Source organism: Sander vitreus, chromosome 12 (assembly GCF_031162955.1).
Source record: "Sander vitreus isolate 19-12246 chromosome 12, sanVit1, whole genome shotgun sequence".
NCBI classification, from domain to species: domain Eukaryota; kingdom Metazoa; phylum Chordata; class Actinopteri; order Perciformes; family Percidae; genus Sander; species Sander vitreus.
The window spans coordinates 15863642-15889499 of NC_135866.1; the positions used below are offsets into that span (position 1 = coordinate 15863642).

General features: G+C 40.9%; 1 protein-coding gene across 1 annotated transcript in view; it reads left to right on the forward strand.

Moving 5' to 3' along the window:
- b4galt2 (UDP-Gal:betaGlcNAc beta 1,4- galactosyltransferase, polypeptide 2) overlaps nt 1–25858 on the forward strand; it is a 141994-nt gene that overhangs the window by 113911 nt on the left and 2225 nt on the right. Inside the window, exons 5-6 of the mRNA XM_078263968.1 lie at nt 1424–1546; nt 18736–18840. Coding sequence (XP_078120094.1) covers nt 1424–1546; nt 18736–18840 — 228 coding nt within the window. The remainder of the gene's footprint in view (nt 1–1423; nt 1547–18735; nt 18841–25858) is intronic.

The window sequence follows — 25858 nt, forward strand, 5'->3', positions numbered from 1 at the left end:
CATTTTGTTACATTACAGCCTTTAGTTCAATGTTTTTTTAATCTGAATTATATGTGATGGATCAGAACACAGTAGTCTAAGTTGGTGAAGTGAAATGAGAAAAATATATACATGAAACAATTTTTTAGAAATAAACAGAAAAAGTAAATGTGCATAACTATTCACCCCCCTAAAGTCAATACTTTGTAGAGCTACTTTTTGCAGCAATCACAGCTCCAAGTAGCTTTGGATAAATCTCTATGAGCTTGCCACATCTTACCACTGGGATTTTTGCCCATTCCTCCTTGCAAAACTGCTCCAGCTCCTTCAAGTTGGATGGTTTGCGCTTTTGAACAGAAATCTTTAAGTCTGACCACAGATTTTCTATTGGATTGAGGTCTGGGCTTTGACTAGGCCATTCCAACACATTTACGTGTTTCCCCTTAAACCACTCAAGTTGCTTTAGCAGTGTGTTTGGGGTCATTGTCCCGCTGGAAGGTGAACCTCTGTCCTTGCCTCAAATCACACACAGAGTGGTACAGGTTTTGCTCAAGAATATCCCTGTATTTGGCACCATCCATCTTTCCCTCAACTCTGACCAGTTTCCCAGTCCCGGCTGCCGAAAAACATCCCCACAGCATGATGCTGCCACCACCATGTTTCACTGTGGGGATGGTGTTCTTTGGGTGATGTGATGTGATGGGTTTGCCCTAGACATAGCGTTTTCTTTGATGGCCGAAAAGTAAAATTTTCGTCTCATCAGACCAGCGCACCTTCCTCCATACATTTTGGGAGTCTCCCACATGCCTTTTCGCAAACTCAAAACGTGCCATTTAGTTTTTTGCTGAAAGTAATGGTAATGGTAAGTAATGGTATTTTTTTATAACTTAAACCTGACTTGTACTTCTCAACAACATTGTCCCTTACTTGTTTGGAGAGTTCCTTGGTCTCCATGGCAGTGTTTGGTTAGTGGTGCCTCTTGCTTAGGTGTTGCAGCCTCTGGGGCCTTTCAAAAAAGGTGTGTATATGTAATGACAGATCATGTGACACTTAGATTGCACACAGGTGGACATCATTTCACTAATTATGTGACTTCTGAAGGTAATTGGTTGCACCAGAGCTTTTTATGGGCTTCGTAACAAAGGGGGTGAATACATACGCACATGCCAATTTTCAGTTTTTTATTTCTTAAAAATAGTTTTATGTATATATTTTTCTCATTTCACTTCACCAACTTAGACTATTGTGTTCTGATCCATCACATAAAATTCTGATTAAAAAAACATTTAACTAAAGGCTGTAATGTAACAAAATAGGTAAAAAGCCAAGGGGGGTGAATACTTTTGCAAGGCACTGTATATTATATTAATTCACTGCTTCTCCCCTCTCTCACATTTTCTCCTTTCCTCATCAATCCCATCTCCTCCTTTCTCTCCTCCTGCAGGCTGCCCTATGCAGGGTACTTTGGAGGAGTTTCAGGCCTCAGTAAAAAACAGTTTCTGAAGATCAACGGCTTTCCCAACGAGTATTGGGGCTGGGGTGGGGAGGACGACGACATCTACAACAGGTAACCATGGAAGGACCTAACACGAGCTGCTGGTTCTGCCCCTGATTTCTTAACCATTTAAAATGTGACATTATCCTACCTGATATATTTCTTTTTAATTTGCCATAATGCAAGTAAAGTTTTACAAGTAAAGCTACTTCACTTGTCAAGATTAGCATTTTGCAATGAGTTCAGCACACAGAAAAAAAGTGATATACCATCTGTCTGGGTTATGTTCAGTAGTCTGTTTGGAACTCAAACTCCTTGTCAGACCACCAACTGTCACACACACACACACACACACACACACACACACACAGGCACACACACACACACACACACTATTATTTTAGCCTCCACTGGCAGTAAAATGTGGTGACCTCTCAACTGAAAGTGACACTTAAGTTCCTCATGTAGTGTATGATTTATTGTAATTGTTCATAGAAGTAGAATGATTAGCAAATAAATTAATAGTTTGAAGTACTTCAGTCAGTTTTTAATGACTTACTCAAGTTCACTAATAATACTACTGTGGAGGTGTGCTGCATTAAATCTGGGAGAAGAGTATCCGTTTGACAGAAAGACAGAAAGGTGACTTAAGACTGCTTAAATGAACCACTTGCAGAGCCATTAGTTTAATTTATCGTCTACTCAGATGGTTGTTTGGACTGAAAATTGTTGAATTACCTTGTGAACTAATGATCTGACTATTAATGAATGATTGATTATATATGAATGATTATATTTACGACAATGCACAGTCATCCATCTGTGCATGGCACTACTGGAACAAAATAAGCACAAAGGCTAAACATAATAAATGAAGATGTAGCATAGAAATAAGGTAACTACTTTCACATTAGAGAATCAGGCTTGGGTACACTAGTTATAAACACACACACACACTCGGCTACACACACTCACAGAGCAGGATACTTCTTGACAGAAAAAATGCGACCTTCATCTTTATTGTCTCCTATCTGTTTTCTTAATTTTTCTCTGTGTGTATCCCACTGTCACTCTCACACTGTGAAGCTCATCTTTGTCTCCTTTAGTGAAATGGCATTATAAGAAAACTAATAATAGAGCATTTGAAAATTGGTGTTTGTCAGCATCTGGCAAGATGTGATAAAAGATAAAAGATATGTGTGATTCACTGAATGGTTGTCGTGTGTGTATGTGCGTGTGTGTGTGTGCGCGTGTGTGTGTGTGATTATGTGCCTGAGGATGACAGGTAAAGTTTAACCTTTTATTGGATGATAGCTGCAGTAGGCCATTAGATTCTGTAGATTTCCATCGAGATATTTTCTGCCGTTGAAAACTGAGCTATTTGAACTGCTATGAAAATTGAAGTGACGTGCGGAGACCGGTAGTATAATAATAACAAAACAAATGTAAAAATTATTCAAATATTGACTTTTGCAACTCAAATTTACCTGAATGCATTATGTCCATACACTCAAAAAGCTACATTAATAATTTCATCCTTAGATAGAAGAAACTTTTCACATCCTGTATTTTAGTACAGCTACAAAAATGTGGATATAATTTCCTCTGAATCAATGAGCAAGAGTTTCGTTGAAGTGTTTCCTTCCTTTGTAGTATTTTGAACCCTGAAGTGAGACCTGTCACATAACTGTGGACACTGGCTACACGAGGCAGAACCAAAAATGGCTAGTTGCATTCCCTTTCATTTTCCATTATTGGCTGGGTTTAGTTGCTTTAATGAGTGGGGCATCTCGGTGGCGTAGAGGTTAAAGATACCATCCATATAATCTCTTCAGTGTGTCCCTGATTGAGTCCATCCAGGGACTGCTCTATCTCCTTCATTTTCTGTCAGTTCTTCACTGTATACTACAGGTTTTCATACTGCTATACACATATTTTTAGATTCAGTGTGACATACACTTTTCGAGGATATAATTATCTTTAATGTCCATAAACAACCTTAATTCTGCTTAATAGAAACTCCAGAACTTGCCTAAGAATTATCATGTTTTTAAGTTTTTAGTTTAGTTAGTTTGAGTATCAAAGTCATCTAGTGATAGCTTTCTATACAACCATGGGCACATTGCAAACAGGAGCCTCAAACAGTTAATTCGGCATCCTTTTAATGGTGCCAATTTGACAAAATGTAAACAATTACACGCTAAAAGAAATTCTAGGCTTACGTTGTAGCCTACATTGTTCAATTCACTGAATCCATGGCAATTTTATTAACTGTTTACTTCCCCTAACGCATCATGGGAACTGTACTTCCAAAACATAATTTTCCCCGAAATAGAAAGGTGGGCACAGTTGTTTTGATTTTGTATGACTGAGGACCCACAGTGTGTCAAAATGTTTTTGGTGGAGTCCAACTCTAAAGCTCTATGCAGCAGCAGATGCCTTTAGAGCATTGCTTCAGTTTTACAGACCAATTACATAATATATGTATCCATCCATCCATCCATCTTCATCCGCTTATCCGGGGTTGGGTCGCGGGGGTAGCAGCTCCAGCAGGGGACCCCAAACTTCCCTTTCCCGGGCCACATTAACCAGCTCCGACTGGGGGATCCCGAGGCATTCCCAGGCCAGGTTAGAGATATAATCCCTCCACCTAGTCCTGGGTCTCCCCCGAGGCCTCCTCCCAGCTGGACGTGCCTGGAACACCTCCCTAGGGAGGCGCCCAGGGGGCATCCTTACCAGATGCCCGAACCACCTCAACTGGCTCCTTTCGACGCAAAGGAGCAGCGGCTCTACTCCGAGCTCCTCACGGATAACTGAGCTTCTCACCCTATCTCTAAGGGAGACGCCAGCTACCCTCCTGAGGAAACCCATTTCGGCCGCTTGTACCCTGGATCTTGTTCTTTCGGTCATGACCCAGCCTTCATGACCATAGGTGAGGGTAGGAACAAAAACTGACCGGTAGATTGAGAGCTTTGCCTTCTGGCTCAGCTCTCTTTTCGCCACAACGGTGCGATAAATTGAATGTAATACCGCACCTGCTGTGCCGATTCTCCGACCAATCTCCCACTCCATTGTCCCCTCACTCGCGAACAAGACCCCAAGGTACTTGAATTCCTTCACTTGGGGTAAGGACTCATTCCCTACCTGGAGAAGGCACTCCATCGGTTTCCTGCTGAGAACCATGGCCTCCGATTTAGAGGTGCTGATCCTCATCCCAGCCGCTGCACACTGCGAACCGATCCAGTGAGTGCTGAAGGTCACAGGCCGATGATGCCATCAGGACCACATCATCTGCAAAAAGCAGCGACGAGATCCCCAGCCCACCGAACTGCAACCCCTCTCCACCCCGACTACGCCTGATATCCTGTCCATAAATACTACAAACAGGATTGGTGACAAGCGTGAGCCTCTGGCGGAGGCCAACTCTCACCTGAAACGAAGTCCGACTTACTGCCGAGAACCCGGACACAGCTCTCGCTTGGTCGTACAGAGATTGGATGGCCCTGAGAAGGGACCCCGTACTCCCGCAGCACCTCCCACAGTATCTCCCGGGGCACCCGGTCATACGCCTTCTCCAGATCCACAAAACACATGTAGACTGGTTGGGCATACTCCCAGGCTCCCTCCAGGATCCTTGCGAGAGTAAAGATCTGGTCCGTTGTTCCACGACCAGGACGGAATCCGCATTGTTCCTCTTCAACCTGAGATTCGACTATCGACCGAACCCTCCTTTCCAGCACCTTGGAGTAGACTTTACCGGGGAGGCTGAGAAGTGTGATACCCCTGTAATTGGCACACACCCTCTGGTCCCCCCTTTTTAAAAAGGGGAACCACCACCCCAGTCTGCCACTCCTTAGGCACCGTCCCAGACTTCCACGCAATGTTGAAGAGGCGTGTCAACCAAGACAACACCTCCACATCCAGAGCTTTAAGCATTTCTGGACGGATCTCATCAATTCCTGGGGCTTTGCCACTGTGGAGTTGTTTAACTACCTCAGCAACCTCCACCAGGGAAATTGATGCCAATCCCCCCTCATCCTCCAGCTCTGCCTCTACCATAGAGGGCGTATTAGTCGGATTTAGGAGTTCCTCAAAGTGCTCCTTCCACCGCCCTATTACCTCCTCAGTTGAGGTCAACGGCGTCCCATCTTTACTGTACACAGCTTGGATGGTTCCCCGCTTCCCCCTCCTGAGGTGGCGAACGGTTTTCTAGAAGTACCTTGGTGCCGACCGAAGTCCTTCTCCATGTCTTCTCCAAACTTCTCCCACACACGCTGCTTTGCCTCTTTCACGGCAGAGGCTGCAGCCCTCTCGGGCCCCTTCGGTACCTTGCAACTGCCTCCGGAGTCGGAGGCAGTAACCCTAACTCCTGTCTCAGAAATATATTGACCTACAATATATCTCAGTGCAAACAAAGTACAATCAAGAATTGACCGTATATCTCACTCTGTATAAACTGACAATTTGTATGATTTTGTTCAAAAGCATTTATATATCCTGTTAGTTTCAGCTGTGCTCCAGTTGTGCAATCGTTGAAACATACAATGTGATACATTGAGTTTAAACAGGGTTGTGCATAGAATGGAGGTAATGATAGAAACAGGATGGAGTGAAGTTATAGTCAGTTCTCTTCTTTTTCTCTTCTTCGTTTCCTTGTTGTTTTTTGACAGTACAAACTGAGACTGTGAACATCCCAAAGTCAATCTTATAATAAATTAATGAAAAAGAAACTTTGACAGAAACAAGTGAATACAGCTGAGCGTGGACGTGGAGGTTTTGTCTTGCTTTATTCTAGGCTCTCACACCCCCTCCCACCATCCACCTTCGCTTTTCAGGGCTGGCTTGTTTTTAAGCCTTTCACAGAGTAATCAGAAGAGAAATGCCCTTGAAAACACACTTGGACAAGCTGTTGGAAGAAGATGGTGTGTGGACAGGGCTGTGTGGGGATGTAGCTGAGGCTATTCAAGCATGCAGAATAGTCTCCTTCTCAGTTCTTTTCATGTAAAAACTTGTAATTGAATTTTTGTGTATTTTTTCTGTTGGTTGGGCCACCAGACTGAAATATCTCAACAACTTTTGCATGGATTACCATGACATTTGGTACAGACATTCATGGTGCCCAGAGGATGAATCTTAAACGTACAATATGTAACTTTCTGCCACTAGGGGTCTCTCAACCAAAACAATGGTTTGTAAACACAGACGTTTGATGACGTTGGGAAGTTGCGTGGAATTATGGGAATTGTAGTTTTTATTGTTAAACACATCGCTGGTTAGAATGCATCTGTTCACGGGCGAGTGCACCCATTCAACTTTATTCACGTTACGTTTAGTAACGTTTATTCATGTCATTCTAAGAAAATAGCTGCATTGTCCCCAACATAATTACGTTTTTATTGATTTGATCTGTATTGGTAGCTAGCTGACCAGTTAGCTAGTGAGCCAGCAAGCTAACATTAGCCAGCAGTGCAGCAGCAGAACATCTCCAAGCTGCCCAGAACGATCTCCCCCTTCACGTTTCTGTAATCTCAACTATTCGTTTTGGTGCTTAACCCACCTTTTGTCGGGTTAATTTAGCTAACTGTAAAGACAGCCAAACGCGAAGGGGGGAGAAATTCGGCAGGGAGGAGATTTTTGGCACGAACACCGGTAGCGCTAACGGAGACACAGCTAACGTTGTGGATGGCTGCTGTTGTGACTGGCTCTGATATGGCCTGTTTCCCGACGCTTCATTAAACTGCCGTTAGCATCTGGCACTGAAGTTAAGTGCTGGCCAGATAAGGATTGCTGTAATATTGGGTGTCTGTTGGTTGGCTAGGGGCTAACGGTAACTAGCTATATATGTCCCCGGGGTGTTGTCAGCACTCATCCCGAATGAAGTGTCTTTGCGCCGGGGATGAGGCAGACAAACAGTGTGCTAGCTAGCTGGCTAAATTAGCATTAGATTAGTCGTTTATCTATAGAGGGTTTTCACGGCGCGTCATCAGACGCGTCATCAGACGCGAAGTCGCCATGTTGGAGGTACTCCGCATCACAACAAAGCACAGGCACTGAAGTAGATCCCGCGAACGGCGTCAAGGAAAATGGTTAATTATTGCCGTGTTTTAGGTTGTACCAATAGGTCAGACCGAGAAAAACATTTAATATAACAATATTATCGACTTCCAAAAGTTATTAAAATTCAGGGAGAGGAATGCCAGACGTTATCAGAGGAAAGGAGGCGCTTGTGTTTGGCAAAGCTCAACCAGGATCTACAAGGGAAAACTCTGTCTTGTTCGGTCTTTGAAATGAAAAAAAAAACTATTGAGAGTCACTTGGCTACACCTTGAGTATCACAATGATATCATACAGTTAAGGTTAGGTTGATTAAAGACGTTATTGCATTACTTACTTTGGCCTTCACAACACATTGGTTGTTAATGACTTGGTACTGCGTCTCCCTGACCCATCCACACACCATCTGGTTATAAGCCTCCAAACTTTTGTAGGATTTAAGGTCTTCCGCTGTGTATGGGCTCGGCGAGAAAACCAGGTAGTTGACTATATCGGGATATGCAACTGAAGGAAGAATCACAGGGTCACCATGGATCCAAGAAGAGGGAGCCAACTTGTAACTTGTAAACTGTAATTTCTCAAAATATCGTGCCTTTTTTGTGGTCCAAGTCCTTCCATGCCTTTGCATCTTGGACGCGTTTTGCTGAGCTTTTCTGTTGTTTAGACATAAAGTATTAAAGTATCCAAAGTGCACAATACTCCATTACTCCATTCAGTTGTTTACACCAAGTGCCTCCAATATGGCCGCGCATCCAGGTTACCGCCCAGAACGTGACATCGGTGAAAACCCTCTATACATCTAACGTTTACGTTACTAGTGAACTTATTCGTGGGTTAGCCCGGCGCTGCTTTTATCTGTAGTCAAAACAATCCTACTACTAATAACTTTATGAGCGTAATGAACGATGTTGTAACCCTATGATGTTACCCACCAAGCATTAGCATTAATGTTAGCTACTTGTCAACCAACACATTGTAGTAACGTTAAGCTTGATTGATATTGATATGTATCAATAAATAAGGTTTCTGTTGTATTCCTGTGTTGCAAAGTGACATGTAATTAATCACAAAATGATGCCTTGTGGCAGAAAAAGCAGTATTACGGTTGCAAGTATTTTTTACTGTGACATTGTGCAATTTACAATTACTCCTGAACATATCATCTGGGTGCCATGTTTTGACGGGAGTTACGAGTAACTAGAGGGTGAAAGGTTATATGACGCCACTGATGGGCGACTAAATGAAATGTGCCGTGTCTGAAAATAAAATAACAGATTTATCTGGGTTTGCCATTTGGTGGAAACATTTGGGATAGTGTAAGAACACAACTCCAAAAAATATAATAATAATAATATCTTGTATGATTTGTATTATATGTTGTTGTCTTTGACCTGAAATAGGTCTTCCTGATGTGTTGCATGTTTTAACACCAAAGACCATTTTGGAAATAAGTGTTTACACTTTAACATGCTATCCATTGGATTACATTGTTTGTTAAATCCAAAATAAACCAAACCAAATTAATGTCCCCCCTCTGGATGAATCATAATCATTTTGGTCACATGACCATTCATCTATTGCCATCATCAGGTCAAAATCTAAGTTTTTCTAATACTTCTTTCTGTGCTAATTAGTAAAAACTATCATGCTAGCTACTTATTTGTAGTTTGTTTAGTTACTATTATTAGTTTTGTATTTGAAAAAATAGTTCTAACAATGAAAGCTGTAGCGTGCAGTGGAGAGGATGGAGTCTCCAGCGGGCTCAGTCTCTCAGGGCTCAGTAGAGGGGAGGTTACGGGGATGGAGAGATAAAAGAACAGCAGTGTATATTAGAGTCTGTGGCACTTGTGATATCTGCACCTTGTTTTTTTTTTTTCTCTGTCGTTAAAAGGTAGCAAAGTTCACAGGGTTCGAACTGTGCGAGCAGGCGATGTGCCCATCAGCCTGGTGTCCAGTCTAAAGGGTCCTTGAACGCGACACTCAACCTCCATATGCTCTGTCTTTGAAAGCTGCTCTTGAAAAAAGGAGCATCAACTAAATGACTAAATTGCTCTATTACTCTCTACTTCAGCAACCCTCCCTCCCTCTACTTTTTCCTCTCCTCTGCCTCTCTAACTCTCCATATCTCTTTTTCTGTCTCCCTCTCTTGTTTCCCTCCAGCAATTTCCTTTTTGATGCTGGTGTTGATGCCACAGACCCTGACACGGCCACTGCCTGAAATGGGTCCTGCTAGCTTAATGCATGCCTGGGGGAAACTAGCTGTCCCTGCTGCTCAGTGTGTCCCAAGCCTGTGGCAGAGAGGACACATGCCACTTACACAACTGCCAGTGCCACTTGCCCTGCTCCCAACACTGTCTGAAAAGTTGGTGGATATTATTATACAGGGAGAGAGGCGAAGGGTTTTCTCTCTAACCATCCTCTCACCCTCTCTGAACATGCAGCAGTAGCCTTGAGCAAAGACTGTGCCTGTCCCAAGGGCTTCCATGGCAGACCAGTCTTCAACACACACACATACACTCTCTCTCTCTCTCTCTCTCTCTCTCTCTCTCTCTCTCTCTCTCTCTCTCTCTCTCTCTTATTTCAGTGCTCCCTCTCTTTCTTCTTTGGCCTTTCCCCCTTCCTCCTAAACCTCCCAGCAGTGGCTTTCAACAGAGCCTGAGCCAGCATCATGCAGACATGCAGCCGTGGTAGCACAAGGACTGCACGTGTTTCTGTGAAGCCTTGACAATGGTGTTAGAGTCAGGATATTTTGGGCTTAACACTTTGAGAATTCCAAGCCTTTTATAAGTTCAATCGCACCTCCAGGCTGTGGAAGTCTCTACCCTCAGGTCAGGTCAGCAAACACTGTCGAGTGTTTCAAATCTCATGGTTAGACCTTTTTCTTTCTTTTTTATTGATGCTCTCACTTGCCTCGATCAATCTTTGGGTTCTTGTTTGCCTTTGTTTAATCAAACATAATTTTTCTTGTTTCTGTGTGTTTGGTTTCTCTTTTTACTTCATTTACAACTGTGAAGCACTTTGTAAGGTTTCGAAAAGGGATATATTATGCCCTGTTAAACAGTGAGTGCAAGACACACTGAATACTAGGGGTGGGTTGATCGATACCTCAAGTAATGATACTACGAATACTTACATACAAATACCAAAAGGTGCCATCTTACATTAGATCATGTTCTGGGTATATTAACATTGTTCTATTGCATACACTCTTTTCTCTCTACTGCTGTTGTAAGCGCCTATTAAAAACTGTCTTATGTTGAGTATATGGTTAAGTAAAAAACAGAGTAATTCAAAGAAATTTCATCAATAAGTCAGGCAGACATACAGTATTCAACTAAACAACCCTCTGCCCATGTACTCTATCTCTGCTACTTGGGATGGAAAGGGGGGATTGCAGGGTAACAAGGGGCATGGGTTTTGGCAATTTTTCTACAAGGGGGATGGCATCTTCCCCCCCTTAATTGCCTACTGTGAACAGGCCATTATTTATTATTTTTTCAGGCCTGCATCAAAAGTGTACAAAGGGTTTGCCACACTGGGCCCGTCATGCAATCTCGTCTTGTAGCAAGCATTAGTTCAGTCACATCTGCCATTAACGTCCTTTCTTTCTAACATGCTTCCCAGAAAAATAAAAGCAAGCACCCACAAGGCTCAGCATAGAGAACAAACAAGCTCCCCCTGGGTAAAAAGAGAGCAAACTGGCACATTTTTCTCATGATATATCAGTATAGTGTGAATGGGAAGCAGAGATGTGGTCAGCTGAGTGTCTTACCACTAGCGTTGTGGCTGGTGTACATCACTGATCAGTGATATCTTAATGGGCCTGAATGAGCATCCTGTGTGATTTTCTAAAAGTCCATTAGCTTACAAAGAGGTTATTATGGAGAAACAGAAGTTGTCTTGTCTTGGGTTGGATCTTGCTGTCAGACATGTTACTTAAAGGCTGTTGAAGCATGAAGGTTGTGCTCCGAACGTCCTCACTCATCATTGTTTTAAAATATTGCAAAGGCTCAGAGGCAGCAGGCCTGTGCCTAGTCCCAATCCCCAAGACCACTGACCAAGTCAAGTTATTATTAATGCTGAGCTGGACTTGTACTCACATATCAGCACTATCTCCAAAATAACCTTCAATCCTTCAGAGTCAATGCTTTCCCAGTCCGATTCTTGTTGATGCCTGTGTCATTCTGAAGAGCTGTTAAAACGACATATTCTGTTGTTTTGTTTAGAGGACTTGTTGCAAGGGAGGGGTGCAGTGCAATACTGCCAGCTAATTAATGTAGTGCCTTTCACCTTCTTGAAATGTAATCAGTATGTGTTCAGTGTATTAAAAGCTCTTATTTTTTTGTAACCCCATTATATATCTGATGCCAATTTTGCATCTTATAACACATACATGTGTTACAGAGGAATAAGAATACAGATCTGAGGCTCTGTGGGACTTTTACATTTCTATTACAACCGCATGTAACCTATCCAGTGATCCGAAAATGTGTACTTTTATTTTATAACCTTCCTACAGTAGTGAGGGCTAGAAATGTTTCCAGTTGGAAAACTGGATAGATACAACTCTGTCTTTCTCTCTTGTACCCCCTTTGAAATTGTTTCAGAGGGCACAATAATGAGGGAGGCACTAATATAAACATCAAGTACAGGGAGGCGAGGGAGGGATGGAAAAGGTGGAAGTTGCTCAGGAAGAAAATGAGAAGCGCAGGGAGTGGAGAGTAGAGGGAGGGAGAGGTTGAGAGAAATGAAGCATTGAGCTGAAGGTATAGTCGGGCGGAGCAGCCACAGTCAGCAGCTGCTGGTACAGGAAATCCACATGCAAGGAAGCAGTGGAGTAGAAACTGACCAAAAGTCATCGTATTCACCTTTTTATTTGCAGATAAAAATAGCCTGCCTGCTGTATACAGACACAAATCTTTGTAATGTGAAAGTCAGTAAGTGGCATTACACTGTTGCAGATTAAATTGAGGATTATTTTAAGGATTGAGTCTTTTAAAACATACATTAATGCTTTTATACAGGACATGGATACAAATATTTAAAATAAATAGACATACAGTACTTTTATATTCTCGTGCAAATTCTTTATATTGCATTGACAAAACCTTTGTGTTATAACAAGAAATATTTTGGTTGTGTCCCACAAGCAGCAGAGCAGCAGCAGCAAGAATAAGATTTCCAGCCTGAATTCTTATATAATATATAAAGTAACTACATTTATTTAAATAGCACCTTTCAAGAGCAGACTTCACAAAGAGTTTTACAATAAAAAAACAAAAACAACATACATAAAAAAGAAATACTAAGCACAAAGGCAAGTATAAACAGGTGGGTTTTGAGCTGCTTTTAAAGGGGTTCACCGCATGTTAAATCATAATCTCCACACATTTTAACAGCATCAAACACAAAAAGTGAAAAATTTAGATATTAAAATAGTCCTCGTTAAGTCACACTTTATCCTGGCAAAGAAAACAACAACACAGAAATGGGTCTTCTTTCCCTTTACTTCTTAAATATATTTGCCCTCCAAGGATCTGTATACTTTTCTGATATTACATTGAGTTTAGCTTTCAGATTGACTGATTTGTCAGCCCTGCTTATGTCTCTAAAAAAAAAAGAGCATCTTTTCAGATATAAGACTATTTTATTTCAGTTTGTCTATGAAAAAGGCAAAAGGCCATTTGAAAGTTTCCCCCTCATGCAGCACCCAGATGTGTTCCTGCTGAGATAAAAAATTGTTTCTCCTGTTCACACCCACACCTTACTTTTCTATAATGTTCTCTCTGCTGTGCATCTTCCAGCCATCCACACATCACCACCCACTCCTCCTCTTCCTCTGCCATCTCATTTCTGCAGGCAGAGGGAATTGAGGCAGGACATCAGACTTAGCTCCCAATTCTCCTCCACTCCATTGCTCTAATGCAATTAACTCCACTGGTGGGAATAGAAGAAAGCTGGAGAAATTCCTGATTAATCCAATTTAATAGGCCCATTGTGTGTGTGTGTGTGTGTGTGTGTGTGTGTGTGTTTTGTGTGTGTTTGTGTGTGTGTGTGTGTGTCTGTGCACGTCCAGACCAGTGTCCGAACTGCTATAATAATGGTATTTAATACACACACACGCACACACACAGTCCTCAGGCTGCTAATGAAACGTTTCATGGTAGATCATATTAGTGGGCAGATATTTTTCTAAGGGCGGAGAAGTGCTGGACAGTCCACAGCTTTTAAAATGGACAAGGTGCCTCAGTTAGTTAAGTGGACCATACTGTTTAATGGATTCACTACAGGGGTCCAACTGTAGCTGCATTTATATGGAGCCTTTTATTCCACTTATGACCAGAGTAACAGCTCAATCTGAATCAAATAGCCGTGCATATAGTAATCCTGACCCAGTCTCTGAAAAACAGTGTGGTCTACTTCTGTCTCCATTTATTTTACCCTACTGCTCCCAGTCGTATTTACTTGACTCCAAAAAAAGTCATTAAATGCTTAAAGGTTCCCCACGGTGGGGAGCCACCCACCTGCTTTGTTTCAATGGAGGTGGCTGTTGAATTTGTTGGCTCAGGATTATATACATCACATAGGGGAACGCTGAGGCTTTCCATCCTGTAGCTCCACTGTATCCTCAGTGCCCTGTCCCTTACATAATATTCCCACTACACTGTCATGCCATGTTACTGCCTACTGCCTGTCAGAGTAGTGAAAAAGTATTACTGCACTGGGGGCAGGGGGGGGGGGGGCAAGGACACAATTCTGTGCTGTCTACAAGAATGAAGAGAAGCCAGTTGATTGGTTAATTCACAGCTCATTACAACACACACATACGCATTCACAAAAGCACACTCACAAAAGCACACTACTTTACAAGGTCACAGCTGAAGAGGATGTTTCTTTTCGGACAGTTTTTGTGTCGTTTCAAACTATGTCCCTCTGAAACCAAACCAACCCTATTAGACATAACAACCCTCAGCTTCATTTATGTATTCAAGCGTCCGTGTATGTGTGTAATATTATATAACATTATAATATATAATCTTGGACCAACATTTAATCATCATGCAAAGTCTCATATTGACAGATGAGAGATGGAGAGCTAGCCCACCCTCACAAATTGTTTTATGAGACTTTCAAAGAGGATTTTTGCAAGCAGGCTGAGAGTCAACGGTGTAGCAAAAGATACAGATTTCAAAGAAGCTCTGATGATATTTTACAGAAGCAAACAGACTCTGATCACCTTATGTTTGCGAAGCCATAAATCTGCTTCCATTTTCTCTGAGGATTATGTACTTGATCGCCAATGTTTGACAACACTGAGGATGCTTTAAGTATCACAATCGAGTTGACCACTAATCATTTTGCCACACAGATTATTGATTTGGTTAATGCCTTAATCAGCACATTGTTATTAATAGTGTGGGTCACCGTGATGCCCATTTGTGCTGTGACTTAAAGGGGACATATTATGCTCATTTTCAGGTTCAATCTTATATTTTGGGTTTCTAACATGTATAAAGGCTTTAATGTTCAAAAAACACTTTTTTTACCCTCTGTCCGAAATGCTCCGTTTTAGCGCCTGTCTCTTTAAGCCCCCCTCCCGAAAAAGCCCAGTCTGCTCTGATTGGTCAGTGTTTCCGCGTCTTCCGTATTTGCGCTCTGAGCGTCTCTGCATCATCATTGCGGCCAGAGAATGACCATATGCAGACTTTGATTCATGATTTTCCATACCTTCTGCACGCTTAGTGAGTTAATACTTCACTGATACAGATACAAATACAGATAGCTTCATTTATCCCTGAAGGGCAGTTCAGTTTCTACAGTCCACCGAGACATATATACACATTCATACTGCCAGTCGTCAATGACATAATCAGGGAGCACATTAAAAAGGCATATGGGAAAGTGCAAGATCCATAAATATGCAAGAAGAAAAATATTTGAAATAAGAGCTGAATAAAGTGCAGAGTGTATTGCACATAACAAATTACAATCCAACAATATTAAACATAACCAATGTAAGGTTTGTGCAAAATAATGTTTTATTTAAGACAGCTACTCCGCACTCAGCAGCTTAATGGCAGAGGGAATAAACAGTTAGTCGGCTAGTCTTTCTGGGAGGCGGCACATAGCGCTGTCCTGAAGGCATTAGTTTAAACTCACTGGGCAAAATATGGTCATCAGTAAAGTGACTTTACATTCAAGTCAACCACAAACAAGGCCACAAGCACAAAAGTTAAAGTGTTTTTTTCCTGTCAATGCAATGTCCCACTCTGTTTCAGAATCACTGTCACGTCTGTGTTTGTTTTATGTCGATGCTTGGTACTATTGGTTCTGCAAATATTCCTATTTCTTCCGATCTAGAATGTATGTGACGTTGAAAACTTAATTCATTATTTACTTTAGGATCTGAATATGTCTTCCACCGCTGCACAAGTCTCATCTCAAGTCAAAACACAGCCAACAACAAATAGTTCTTTACAGCAAACAATAAAATAAACAAATTGTTGATCTGCTCTAAAATATCTTACAGTTGAATCTCACAATATAAAAAATAACATGTTGAGATTCATAGTGAATCAGATGTTGGAGGGATTCACATTTCTAGCTAATATCACCACAGTCGAGCCTCACACACTCTGAAGGGCAACAGCCACAAAGGAGATTATTTTAAAGATGCAGAACTGTGCATAATGTATAACTAAGCGCGCTGCACTGAAAAGCTGAGCAAGAGAAGGAAAGGGCTGGCTTGCTCACTCTCACATTATTTGCACCATAATAAATCTCTAAATTATGCAAATGCATGCTTGCATGTGCACTCACAGACACTGACAAAGTCAATCTTCAATGCATGTGCCAAGTAAGCAAAGTCACTGAGACATGAGAGAGAGCGAGAGAGAGCGAGAGAGAGCGAGAGAGAGCGAGAGAGAGAGAGAGAGGGGCAAAGATGTGTTATTTAGTTTTCCCATGGATTTATTTATGGGAGGGTTGTTTTTATGGAGTTTGGGTTTCGCCTCTTACGGGTTGATGTGCTTTTGATGGCACACGGCTACATTCTATATCTCGCCGGTTTGTAACAAAGAAGAGAGGAGAAAAATGAAAGGTGAAGGGGAGAGTAGAAAAAGTAGAGGAGGAAGGTGAAAAGAAACAAGCTGTGAAGAGAAAAACAATTAGGGGAAATGGAGAGGTGAAAAGAACAGAGGAGAGGAAGAAGAAGAGATGAGCTGAGAAGGAAGGAGGGGATCTGAAAAGAGATAGGGGAGACAGGACAATGCAGAGAAAGAGTTAGACCAATAAATAAAGTAAATACTAGAGGCTTAAGGAATGGAAACAGCTAGCACTGATGGCTATGTCCAAAATGTGCCTATTCCATTACCTTTAAAGCTGACTGACTGGAGAAACACTTTGGGAAATACACATATTTGCTTTGTTACTGAGAGAAGGTCAACATCACTCTCATGCCTGTACAGTAAATCTGGAGCTAGAGCCAGCAGTCAGTTAGCTAAGCTTAGCATAAAGACTGTAGGCAGGGGGAAATTAGCTAGTATGGCTCTGTCAAAAGATTAAAAAATAAGGCTACTCTAAAGCTGAGTGATCAGAGGAATAGCATGACACTGGGAGATACACTTACTTAGATGAGAAGATTGATACCACTCTCATGTCTGTACAGTAAATATGGAGCTAGAGCCTTCAGGTGGTTAGCTTAGCATAGCATGAAGTCTGGGAAACTAGCTAGCCTGGCTTCTGTCCAAAGTTCAAAAACATGTCCTACCAACACTTCTAAAGCTATGGTTTGAAATTTTGGGAAATTAATTTCTTTTGCTTTCTTGCTAACAACCTGTGTGTTAGTTTAGAGCAGAAGCCATGGGGGTTTAGCTTAGCTTAGCATAAACAAAGGAAGCAGGGGGAGTTATCTACAGTAGCATGGTTCTGTCCAAAGTTCATAGGTTATTAGAAGAGAAGTGGGATTGAGAAGGAGGTGAAAGATGGGGAATAAAAGTGGAGAAAGTGAAGGAAATAAAGAAACAACAAATGGGCAGGTGGTAATAAGGGGAGATGAAGATTTGAAAAGAAGAGAGAGGGAGAAAGGGCAAAAGAGGGCAGAGGAGAGAGGAGGGAGGTGGCGAGGAGGGAGGTGGCGAGGAGTTCGGCGTCTAGAGGAAGCATAGGAAGTGTAGAGCAGACGAGCGAGCTGTTGTTGAGGGGCAATATCAGGCATGGATGCTTTCAAGACACAGAGACTGCACGAATCAGAGCATTGCGACAAATAAGAATTCAGTACACACATACACAATCCTTTATATCATCCCAGGTATGAATATCAACGCCTCAGTCAACCCCTGGGTTTTACTCGGGCTTTATGTGGAACAGATCTGTTGTTTGTATTGCCGACACTCTATTTGTTGTCGCTTAAGATATAAATCTCTGTGCAGATTTGCCCTTCTTAGTGGTAATACAACGTTACCACAGTGTCTCTGAGTTTTGCTTTGTTTAAACTGAAACACACTGTAAATCCATGTCTTATTCCCCAGCTGGTGTCCTCGCAAGTGCACAGCTCCTTAAGTGGAACAATGTGTTTCTCTTGGTGTTATAAAAGTCTGTGATCAGAGTTGTTCTCGGTTTGTTTGTGTGCAACACTGTTTGCAATTTGCTGTGTTTAGGGCAATTCTGATATGCACTAGGGCAAACCCTGAAAGACCTGTGTGTGTGTGTGTGTGTGTGTGTGTGTGTGTGTGTGTGTGCAGCTTGTTTTGTGTTATGTGACAGGAAACTGATCTTTTCTTTTTTAGACTGTTGGTTGGACAACACAAGCCATTTAAAGATATATTTGTAACAGGCATTTTATTTTATTTTTTTTACGATTTTCTGGCATTTTGAAGAGTAAATTATTCTTAAGTTAATTGAAAAAATAATTGGCAGATTAATTCAATAATGAAAATCTACATTTGTAGCAGCCCTATCACCTTGGGCTAGTGATTGTCATTTTTCTCTATTTTCTGACATTTCAGGCACTAAATGAGGATAATGAAAATGATAATTAGTTTCAGCCCTCCTTCATTTCTTCATAAAACCTCAAGACGAATTCCCTCTCCTCTTCCTTCTGCTTGTTGCTATTTTTCTTATATTCTGCCTCTTTTCTTTCTTCTCTATCGCTTTGTGTTTTTTTCCCTGTCTCTCTCTAAAAGATATTGTATCTGTGTGTGTTGCAGGATCACTCTGAATGGAATGAAGGTGTCCAGGCCAGACGTTCGTATTGGCCGCTACAGAATGATTAAACACGAGAGAGACAAACACAACGAGCCCAACCCACAGAGGTACTGCATCATTGTCCAAACCCGTTCTCTGGCTTCACATTTGGATCGATCACGTTGCTTTTGTCTCGTAGCTACACAGTTCAGATGTTACTTTCCAACTTTTTCATCTCCGTTTTAGAGAATTATGAGAATGTGACAATGCAAAGGGCACACTATAATTAATGTGTCCTTATAATTAGAGCTTAGCTACAGAGAAGTATAATGAAACATAAGCAACAAGGGCAATAAACAACAGTGAGATGTAAAAGCAGTTTATTATGATTCCTCTGTCCTTTGTTGTCTGCATTATCTGCTTTTATTCTGTCCAGTTTAGCTGGAATTACATGCTAGATATTTTAATCTTTAACCAGTGATGGTTAAATGAGAAGTCTTGCACCCTTTTTTTTTAGCAATTCCCAAAACTACTATGATTACTACTACTGTTGCTGCTGCTATTTATACAACCAAAAAAATGGGAGCATAAAGGCATTAAACTGGTCTTACAGTAAATCAGGTATTTTTATGACCACCCTGCAGAGAGACAAAGAGAAACATTTTTCCTATGACTGATGAAACATTTCACTCATAACAGGATGTTTAAAAGATTAATGCAAGAAGCTATTGTCATGCATGAGGGCATGTTAAATAAATAAAATACATGCATTTTAAAAGATGCCATAGTAGTTTCTTGTCTTCACAGTATGTATTGAAATTCAGTTTCTGCTGATATGCAAGTTATGAATACTGAGGCTACTGAATGCATAATGTCGTTAGATGAAGGATGGGATTTCATAATGTAAAAGTATCAGATGACTGAGCAAAATGTAAACAAAAACAATCCTCTCTGAAGACTGCGGCTTGGCCTTGGCCTGCAAATGCCAAGGACAAAACATTTTCAATAAACCAAAAATTGCTTTTCAGAGATACAGCCTATGGGCTTAAATGTACACCTATTCCAATTGCTGGAATGTGTAAAAAAAGCTTATGTGTGTGTTATTTTATGGTTTGAATGAGGCCCAATATGCAGCGATGAGCTAGACACATTAATCACCAGGAGTATAGCACCTCACATTAAGCTGCTTAAACGTGGATTATCACTGTTTATTCTCCTCTTAAGAGCCCCCGTTTTCATGCCTGGATAGGCCAGGCAACAATGCCTCTCAACACAAAAATCGATAGCTGCTGCAGCTGGGGCAGAATGAAGATATAGTGAACTCTGTTCCCTCCTTCAATATTGTTTTAGTTTGATCTCATGTGACATTATTATATCACAGCATTGTGACCGGACTCTGTCAGGGTTCACAGATGAAGTCTAGTTTAGTTTTGGTTCCTAAAATTTTAATATTTGCATAAAGCCACTGAACATGAGTCTCTGATACATGATATATTGTTTCATAAAATATTCCATTTGGTTTGGACATTACACAAAGTCTCAACTTGAAGGAAGTGTGAGAAAAGTATTTACAGGAATTTTTTACAATATCTCTAGAAACCTTTTTTTACTTTTGTTATTAAATGTTACACTTGTGAAGATTTGGTTTCAATTTTCAAAAGCATACTTAGTGGCTTTACATAAGTGTTTATCGCTTGATATCTTACTCTCATTCACATGATCTCTTAGCGGCACATTCATTCAGTACAAAGTTAGTGTAATAAATGTCTGAGTTCACACTTAAAACGCAGCCGCGCATTTAAAAGAGTTTGATCCTGAAATTATAATTACTGATGTAAGAAATTAAAGCTTTTTAATGGTAATGTATACTTTAAGAAGCGGCCAGTGACTTATTCATCTCAAAAGACGACAAAACTATAATTGTGTTTAATTGTTAAGAAGCAGAGAAAGTGTCACTCACATCCTGGGCTTACATTCTTTTACTAACTGCACTTTGATGTGATCATAGATAGTGTGCTCATGCTACATAAAATCCATCCACTAACACAGGTGTGGGAGGAAAGAAAATTTGCCTAGAGCCTGTAACTAAAAGGAAATGAAAGATGTGTTTTTACCTGCAACAAGCATCTGCTGATTATACAGAGGATATCTTTATATGATGTCAAATACTTTCAGTTCAGTTATTTGTTCGGCTTAAAAAAGACAAATTTCGTAATTAGCTAGCAACGTATGTGAAATATGGTTGGAACAGAATTTGTTGAATAGCTTGAAGAGAAAAAGCCCTGCTCACCACCTGGTCTTGCTTTTGTGTGCATGCGTGCGTGCGTGCGTGTGTCGGAGAGAGAGAGAGATTCAACGATCCCTCAGTAATTGCTTTGTGAAATGACACCAATAGAATTTGAGGCCAGCTTGGTCAGACTAGTCTAGTTGCCTTCATCAAAATCAATAAATCCGCCACTAGACTGAAAGTGTGTGTGTGTGTGTGTGTGTCTGCTTGATATTCAATTCCTGTTTTCCTTCTCCTGTCACTCGTCGCTTTGCACTCTCTCTCTGATCCGTGAATCAGACTTCCTCGATAAGAGGTGACACCCACAGGGACGCTATTTATTTGGGGCCGTTCCATTATTCATAACTGTAGCGAGGGGCAGAAAATAGCGGCCTATTAGTCAGCACAAAATCTTTTTTACAGCCCTTCTGGACATTTGGAAATGTTTGGCTTAAAGGATTTTTTGAAAATAAGTGGCATTTGGATTTAAATACAGCAGAACAATCAGGTGGGTGTGAAAGGAGGATTGGCTACATCATGGCAGTATTCAGACAGTGTGGGTGGAGGAGACAGAGGTTTTTCTCCCCTGTATCTCTCTTCAGACACAAACATTTAAATCATCACTTTTCATGTCCTGAGGAAACGTTTTAAATTTCTGTTAGTGCAGTTTTGAGGGCTTTTTCATTTATCTGCAAGACTGTTCTGTCAAGTCATCTGATATTTTGTATGATTAAAAAAAAGTAACGGCAAGAAGAGCTGTTTAGTTACCAGGGCAAACCCAGTCCTCTCAGAAGTTAGTGAGGTGTCTCACTTTAGGAAGCAGTGCTTTGAGCTAAATGCTAACATGTGCATTCTAATATGTGCACAGTGACTATGCTAACATACTGATTAAGAGTGTTAGCATAGTCACTTTTGCACTAAACACAAAGTGCAGCTGAGTCTGATGGGAATGTCATTAGTTTTGCAGGTATTTGGTCATCACCAAAGTAATGGACCAACTGAAATTTGATGATGCTAGAAGAAACGTCAGGGGATCACCAATGTGAATTCAATTCATCCTGAGTTGTGGAGATATTTCAGTCTGTAGAAAAGCAGTGGACAGACAGACTGATCAACTGACATTAGCTAAAAAAACAAAATCAACAGAAAGACATTTGAAAGATGGTTGTCTACGATAAACTAAGAAGTACGAGAGAGAGAGTGTTTAGATCTTTTCCGGGACTTTTTTGAGGTTTTTTTATTTATTTATTTTTAAACGCACAGATTTTGACAAGTTGGATTTCCAATAAGAAAAATGCCTTTTACCATTTTCTATTCCCTGACGAACTCCAGGGGTCTCTGTTTTTCCGAAATCACACTATACAATATTTTTGTATTTTGAGATTCCTGTGTCAGATCAGACAATCATGGAGTTTCCAGGACTTGCCAAGAGACATGGCTACACGTTGGACCTCAAACTAGATTGCGGTTTATGACTTCACTACTAACTATTGTATTTTTATAAATCAACGTGAACCTGAAATCATTTGCATCTTCAGCAACAACCTACAACAATCAATTTGTTTTGAAAAATACCTTTTAAAATACATATTTATTTTTCTTTTTTTTACTTCTCGGGCTGTACACACAGAGGCCTGTCACTCAATTACACAGATAAACTGAGCGTCTGTTTCTGCTCTTTGTCTTCAGGTGCAGGGTTACTTTTCTGTTTAGATTCAGATTAATGATCGAGCCTTTTAAAAGCATTTATCTGAAGTACCGGCGTAATGTCCAGCATTTACCAAGGGAGGCGTTGGCTTAACTGTTTGATGAATGTTTACTTTATCCTCTGCACGCACGTGCACACACACACATACACACACACACACACACACACACACACACACACACACACACACACACACACACACATATATATACATACATGCACATTTTGCCAAGAAAACATTGCTTCATGCAATTCAAATACAAAAACTTAAAATACACATTTACATAAACATGCACACAGAAGTCCATACTCTCAGCCCTTTCAGAGATGCTGGTTAGGCATAGCAATGAGATATTGGGCCAGCGGAAGTAAGAAAGAGGCACATTCATCGCCAGACACGAGTAGCAGTTTGCGCGCACACACACACACACACACACACACACACACACACACACACACACACACACACACATACATACATGCACATTTTGCCAAGAAAACATTGCTTCATGCATTGCAAATGAATCAGTCGCTCAGTAACATTGTTCAATATTCCATTCATATGTTATCATGCTGGGACAGTCACAGTGCAGATACAGAGTGTGTTTGTGTGTGTTAGACTGGCTTCTGTAAAACTGTATTTGCCACAAACACAACTTTAAGTTTACCTTTGTATTTAGAATCCCTTTAAGGTAAAGTTTAAAATTTTGGGAAATACTCTAACCGAGAGTTAGACATAGAGTAAATATGATCCTACCACGAGCAGCCGGTTAGCTTAGCTTAGCATAAAGACTGGAAACGGGGTATAGCGATGGCCTGGTAACAAAATCCACTTACCAGCACCTGTAAAGCTCACCAATTAACATGTTATTTCTCATTTGTTTAATTCATACAAAAAAAACTAATATAATAATATAAACAACAATCCGCTGGGTGCCGGACCAATTTTTGGTTTCATCAGTTATCAGGCAACCAGTGGAGACTCCAGGGCTGTTCCCAGCACATAGCACCTGGTAAAACAACGGGAGACTCTGGACAGAGCACTACGACTGTCAGGTGAGGGTCATGTGACGACCTGGGTCACGTGACGACCTAGCATTACCGCTAGCAAGCTCATCTGTTAGCATGTTGGAAAGTTATTCTCCCGACTTCGGTATGTTCATGAGCTTTAAGTTGTAATGTGGAAACATGGACACTACAAAAAGATGTGTTCTTCTTTATTGCTCTTAACAACACGTTGAAAGCTGTTTCCAGTATTTATTACCTGTATGAGACCACACTGGGACCACACTGAATGAGTGTTTGACCTTGTTGTTTTATGAGTTTCTATTTGTAAAAAAAATGGTAGAATAGTTGTCTAATATTTGCAGTGGCATTGACCTTTTTTATTAATGATATTTCTCTAGATATTCTGAACATTTTTTACATTTTACAATTATTTCTCTGGGTGACAGACCCAATGAATGTGTTGTGGTAATAGAACTGTAAAACATTGAAAATCTGATTAACTTTAAGTTATGTGTGCATGGTTATTCATAATGAAAAGATGTCATATTTTGGAGGGAAGTTAGTTTGTCTGTTTCTGCAATGATCATAGTTTTCATATTTTTGAAAAGTTTGAATAGCTCAAATACCATCCATCCATCCAACCATCTTCGTCCGCTTATCCGGTATCGGGTCGCGGGGGTAGCAGCTCCAGCAGGGGACCCCAAACTTCCCTTTCCCGAGCCACATTAACCAGCTCCGACTGGGTGATCCCGAGGCGTTCCCAGGCCAGGTTGGAGATATAATCCCTCCACCTAGTCCTGGGTCTTCCCCGAGGCCTCCTCCCAGCTCAAATGCCAATTTTTGGAAAACTAAAGGTGAAAGAACAAAGAAACATGGCGCGTGGTTGTTTTAGGACTGTTGTGTTGTACAATTCTTCTCTGTTTTCTTTCTTCTTCAGTACAACTAGCTAGCAAGGCTACCAAAAACTAGCCACCTGAAACCATGTTCGTCAGTGACTTGAGCCTCACCTTGCCGGTGGTAGCGGTCCTTCAGGAGTCTCCCATACAACCACACATTTTTGGATTAATCGAACAAGATATAACGTGTTAATTAGTTACTTTAGAGGTGCTGGTAGATGTATTTTCTTACCTTTGGACAGAGCCAGGCTAGCTGTTTACCCCTGTGTCCAGTCTTTTGTGCTAAGCTAAGCTAACCATCTGCTCATGTTAGTATCATATTTAGCATACAGATGTGAAGGTGGTATCAATCTTCTTATCTAAGGTAAAAAAGTGAATAAGTGTGTCTCCCAAAATGTTGAAATATTCCGTTTGCCTACATTTTTCTACGACAAGGTCAAGTGGGCCAGCTCAAAATGTATGACACCAGAACAAAATAACCCTCAATAGCTGGCATGATGAGCTACAGTGTTGTTGAGATCCTAAACCAGAAATGTTTTCCTGTGAGACCCTTGGTGGAATTAAAATAGAGCTTTACTTAGCCAAGTTAGGACTCAGTCTGGAAATCAGGCTAATGAATATGTAAGGAAGACTGTCTTTGTCTCGCCCTCTAACTCTCTAAAATAAAAGTAGGATAAGTGAGACCTAGGTTTAAATAATACATACAGTGGCTTACAGATTGAGTACATGCATTTTTATATCCTCTCTATGTCTGTAGGGATTAGTTTATTGCTCTTAATCTCCACTGTTTGATAAATTCAGCCAAAGATTTCCCTTTTCTCATTCCCTTTATTTTTTTAAATCAGTATATCTTGCTCCCTCCATCTGTCACTCTCTTTCTCAGAAATATATTTATCTCTCTGCCTATTTATTATCTATTTTTCTCTCCTGCCATCCTTAATTCCCCTTCTTTTTTAAATAGAAGTTCCAATCCTTGGAACAACTAATTCTTTTCATATCTTGTATTATATTGTTCAAGGGAAAGATGCTTGACAACATTTTTCCTGCGTCCATTCATGCCTATAAAGCTCTTTTTGATTTGATTTGCGACAGACAGAAGGATAACGTGATGCAAAGGAGAGAGAGATTCACTAGTCAGTTCTGACAAGGCTCTGTAGACTCAGTGGTCCATGTCGGACTGAAGTGTCAACTCGAGTTATACGTCTAAGCATATCATTAAGAAGACGTCTTTTGTCAGCGTCAGTCACAGCTGTCTTTTAAAAAGTGAA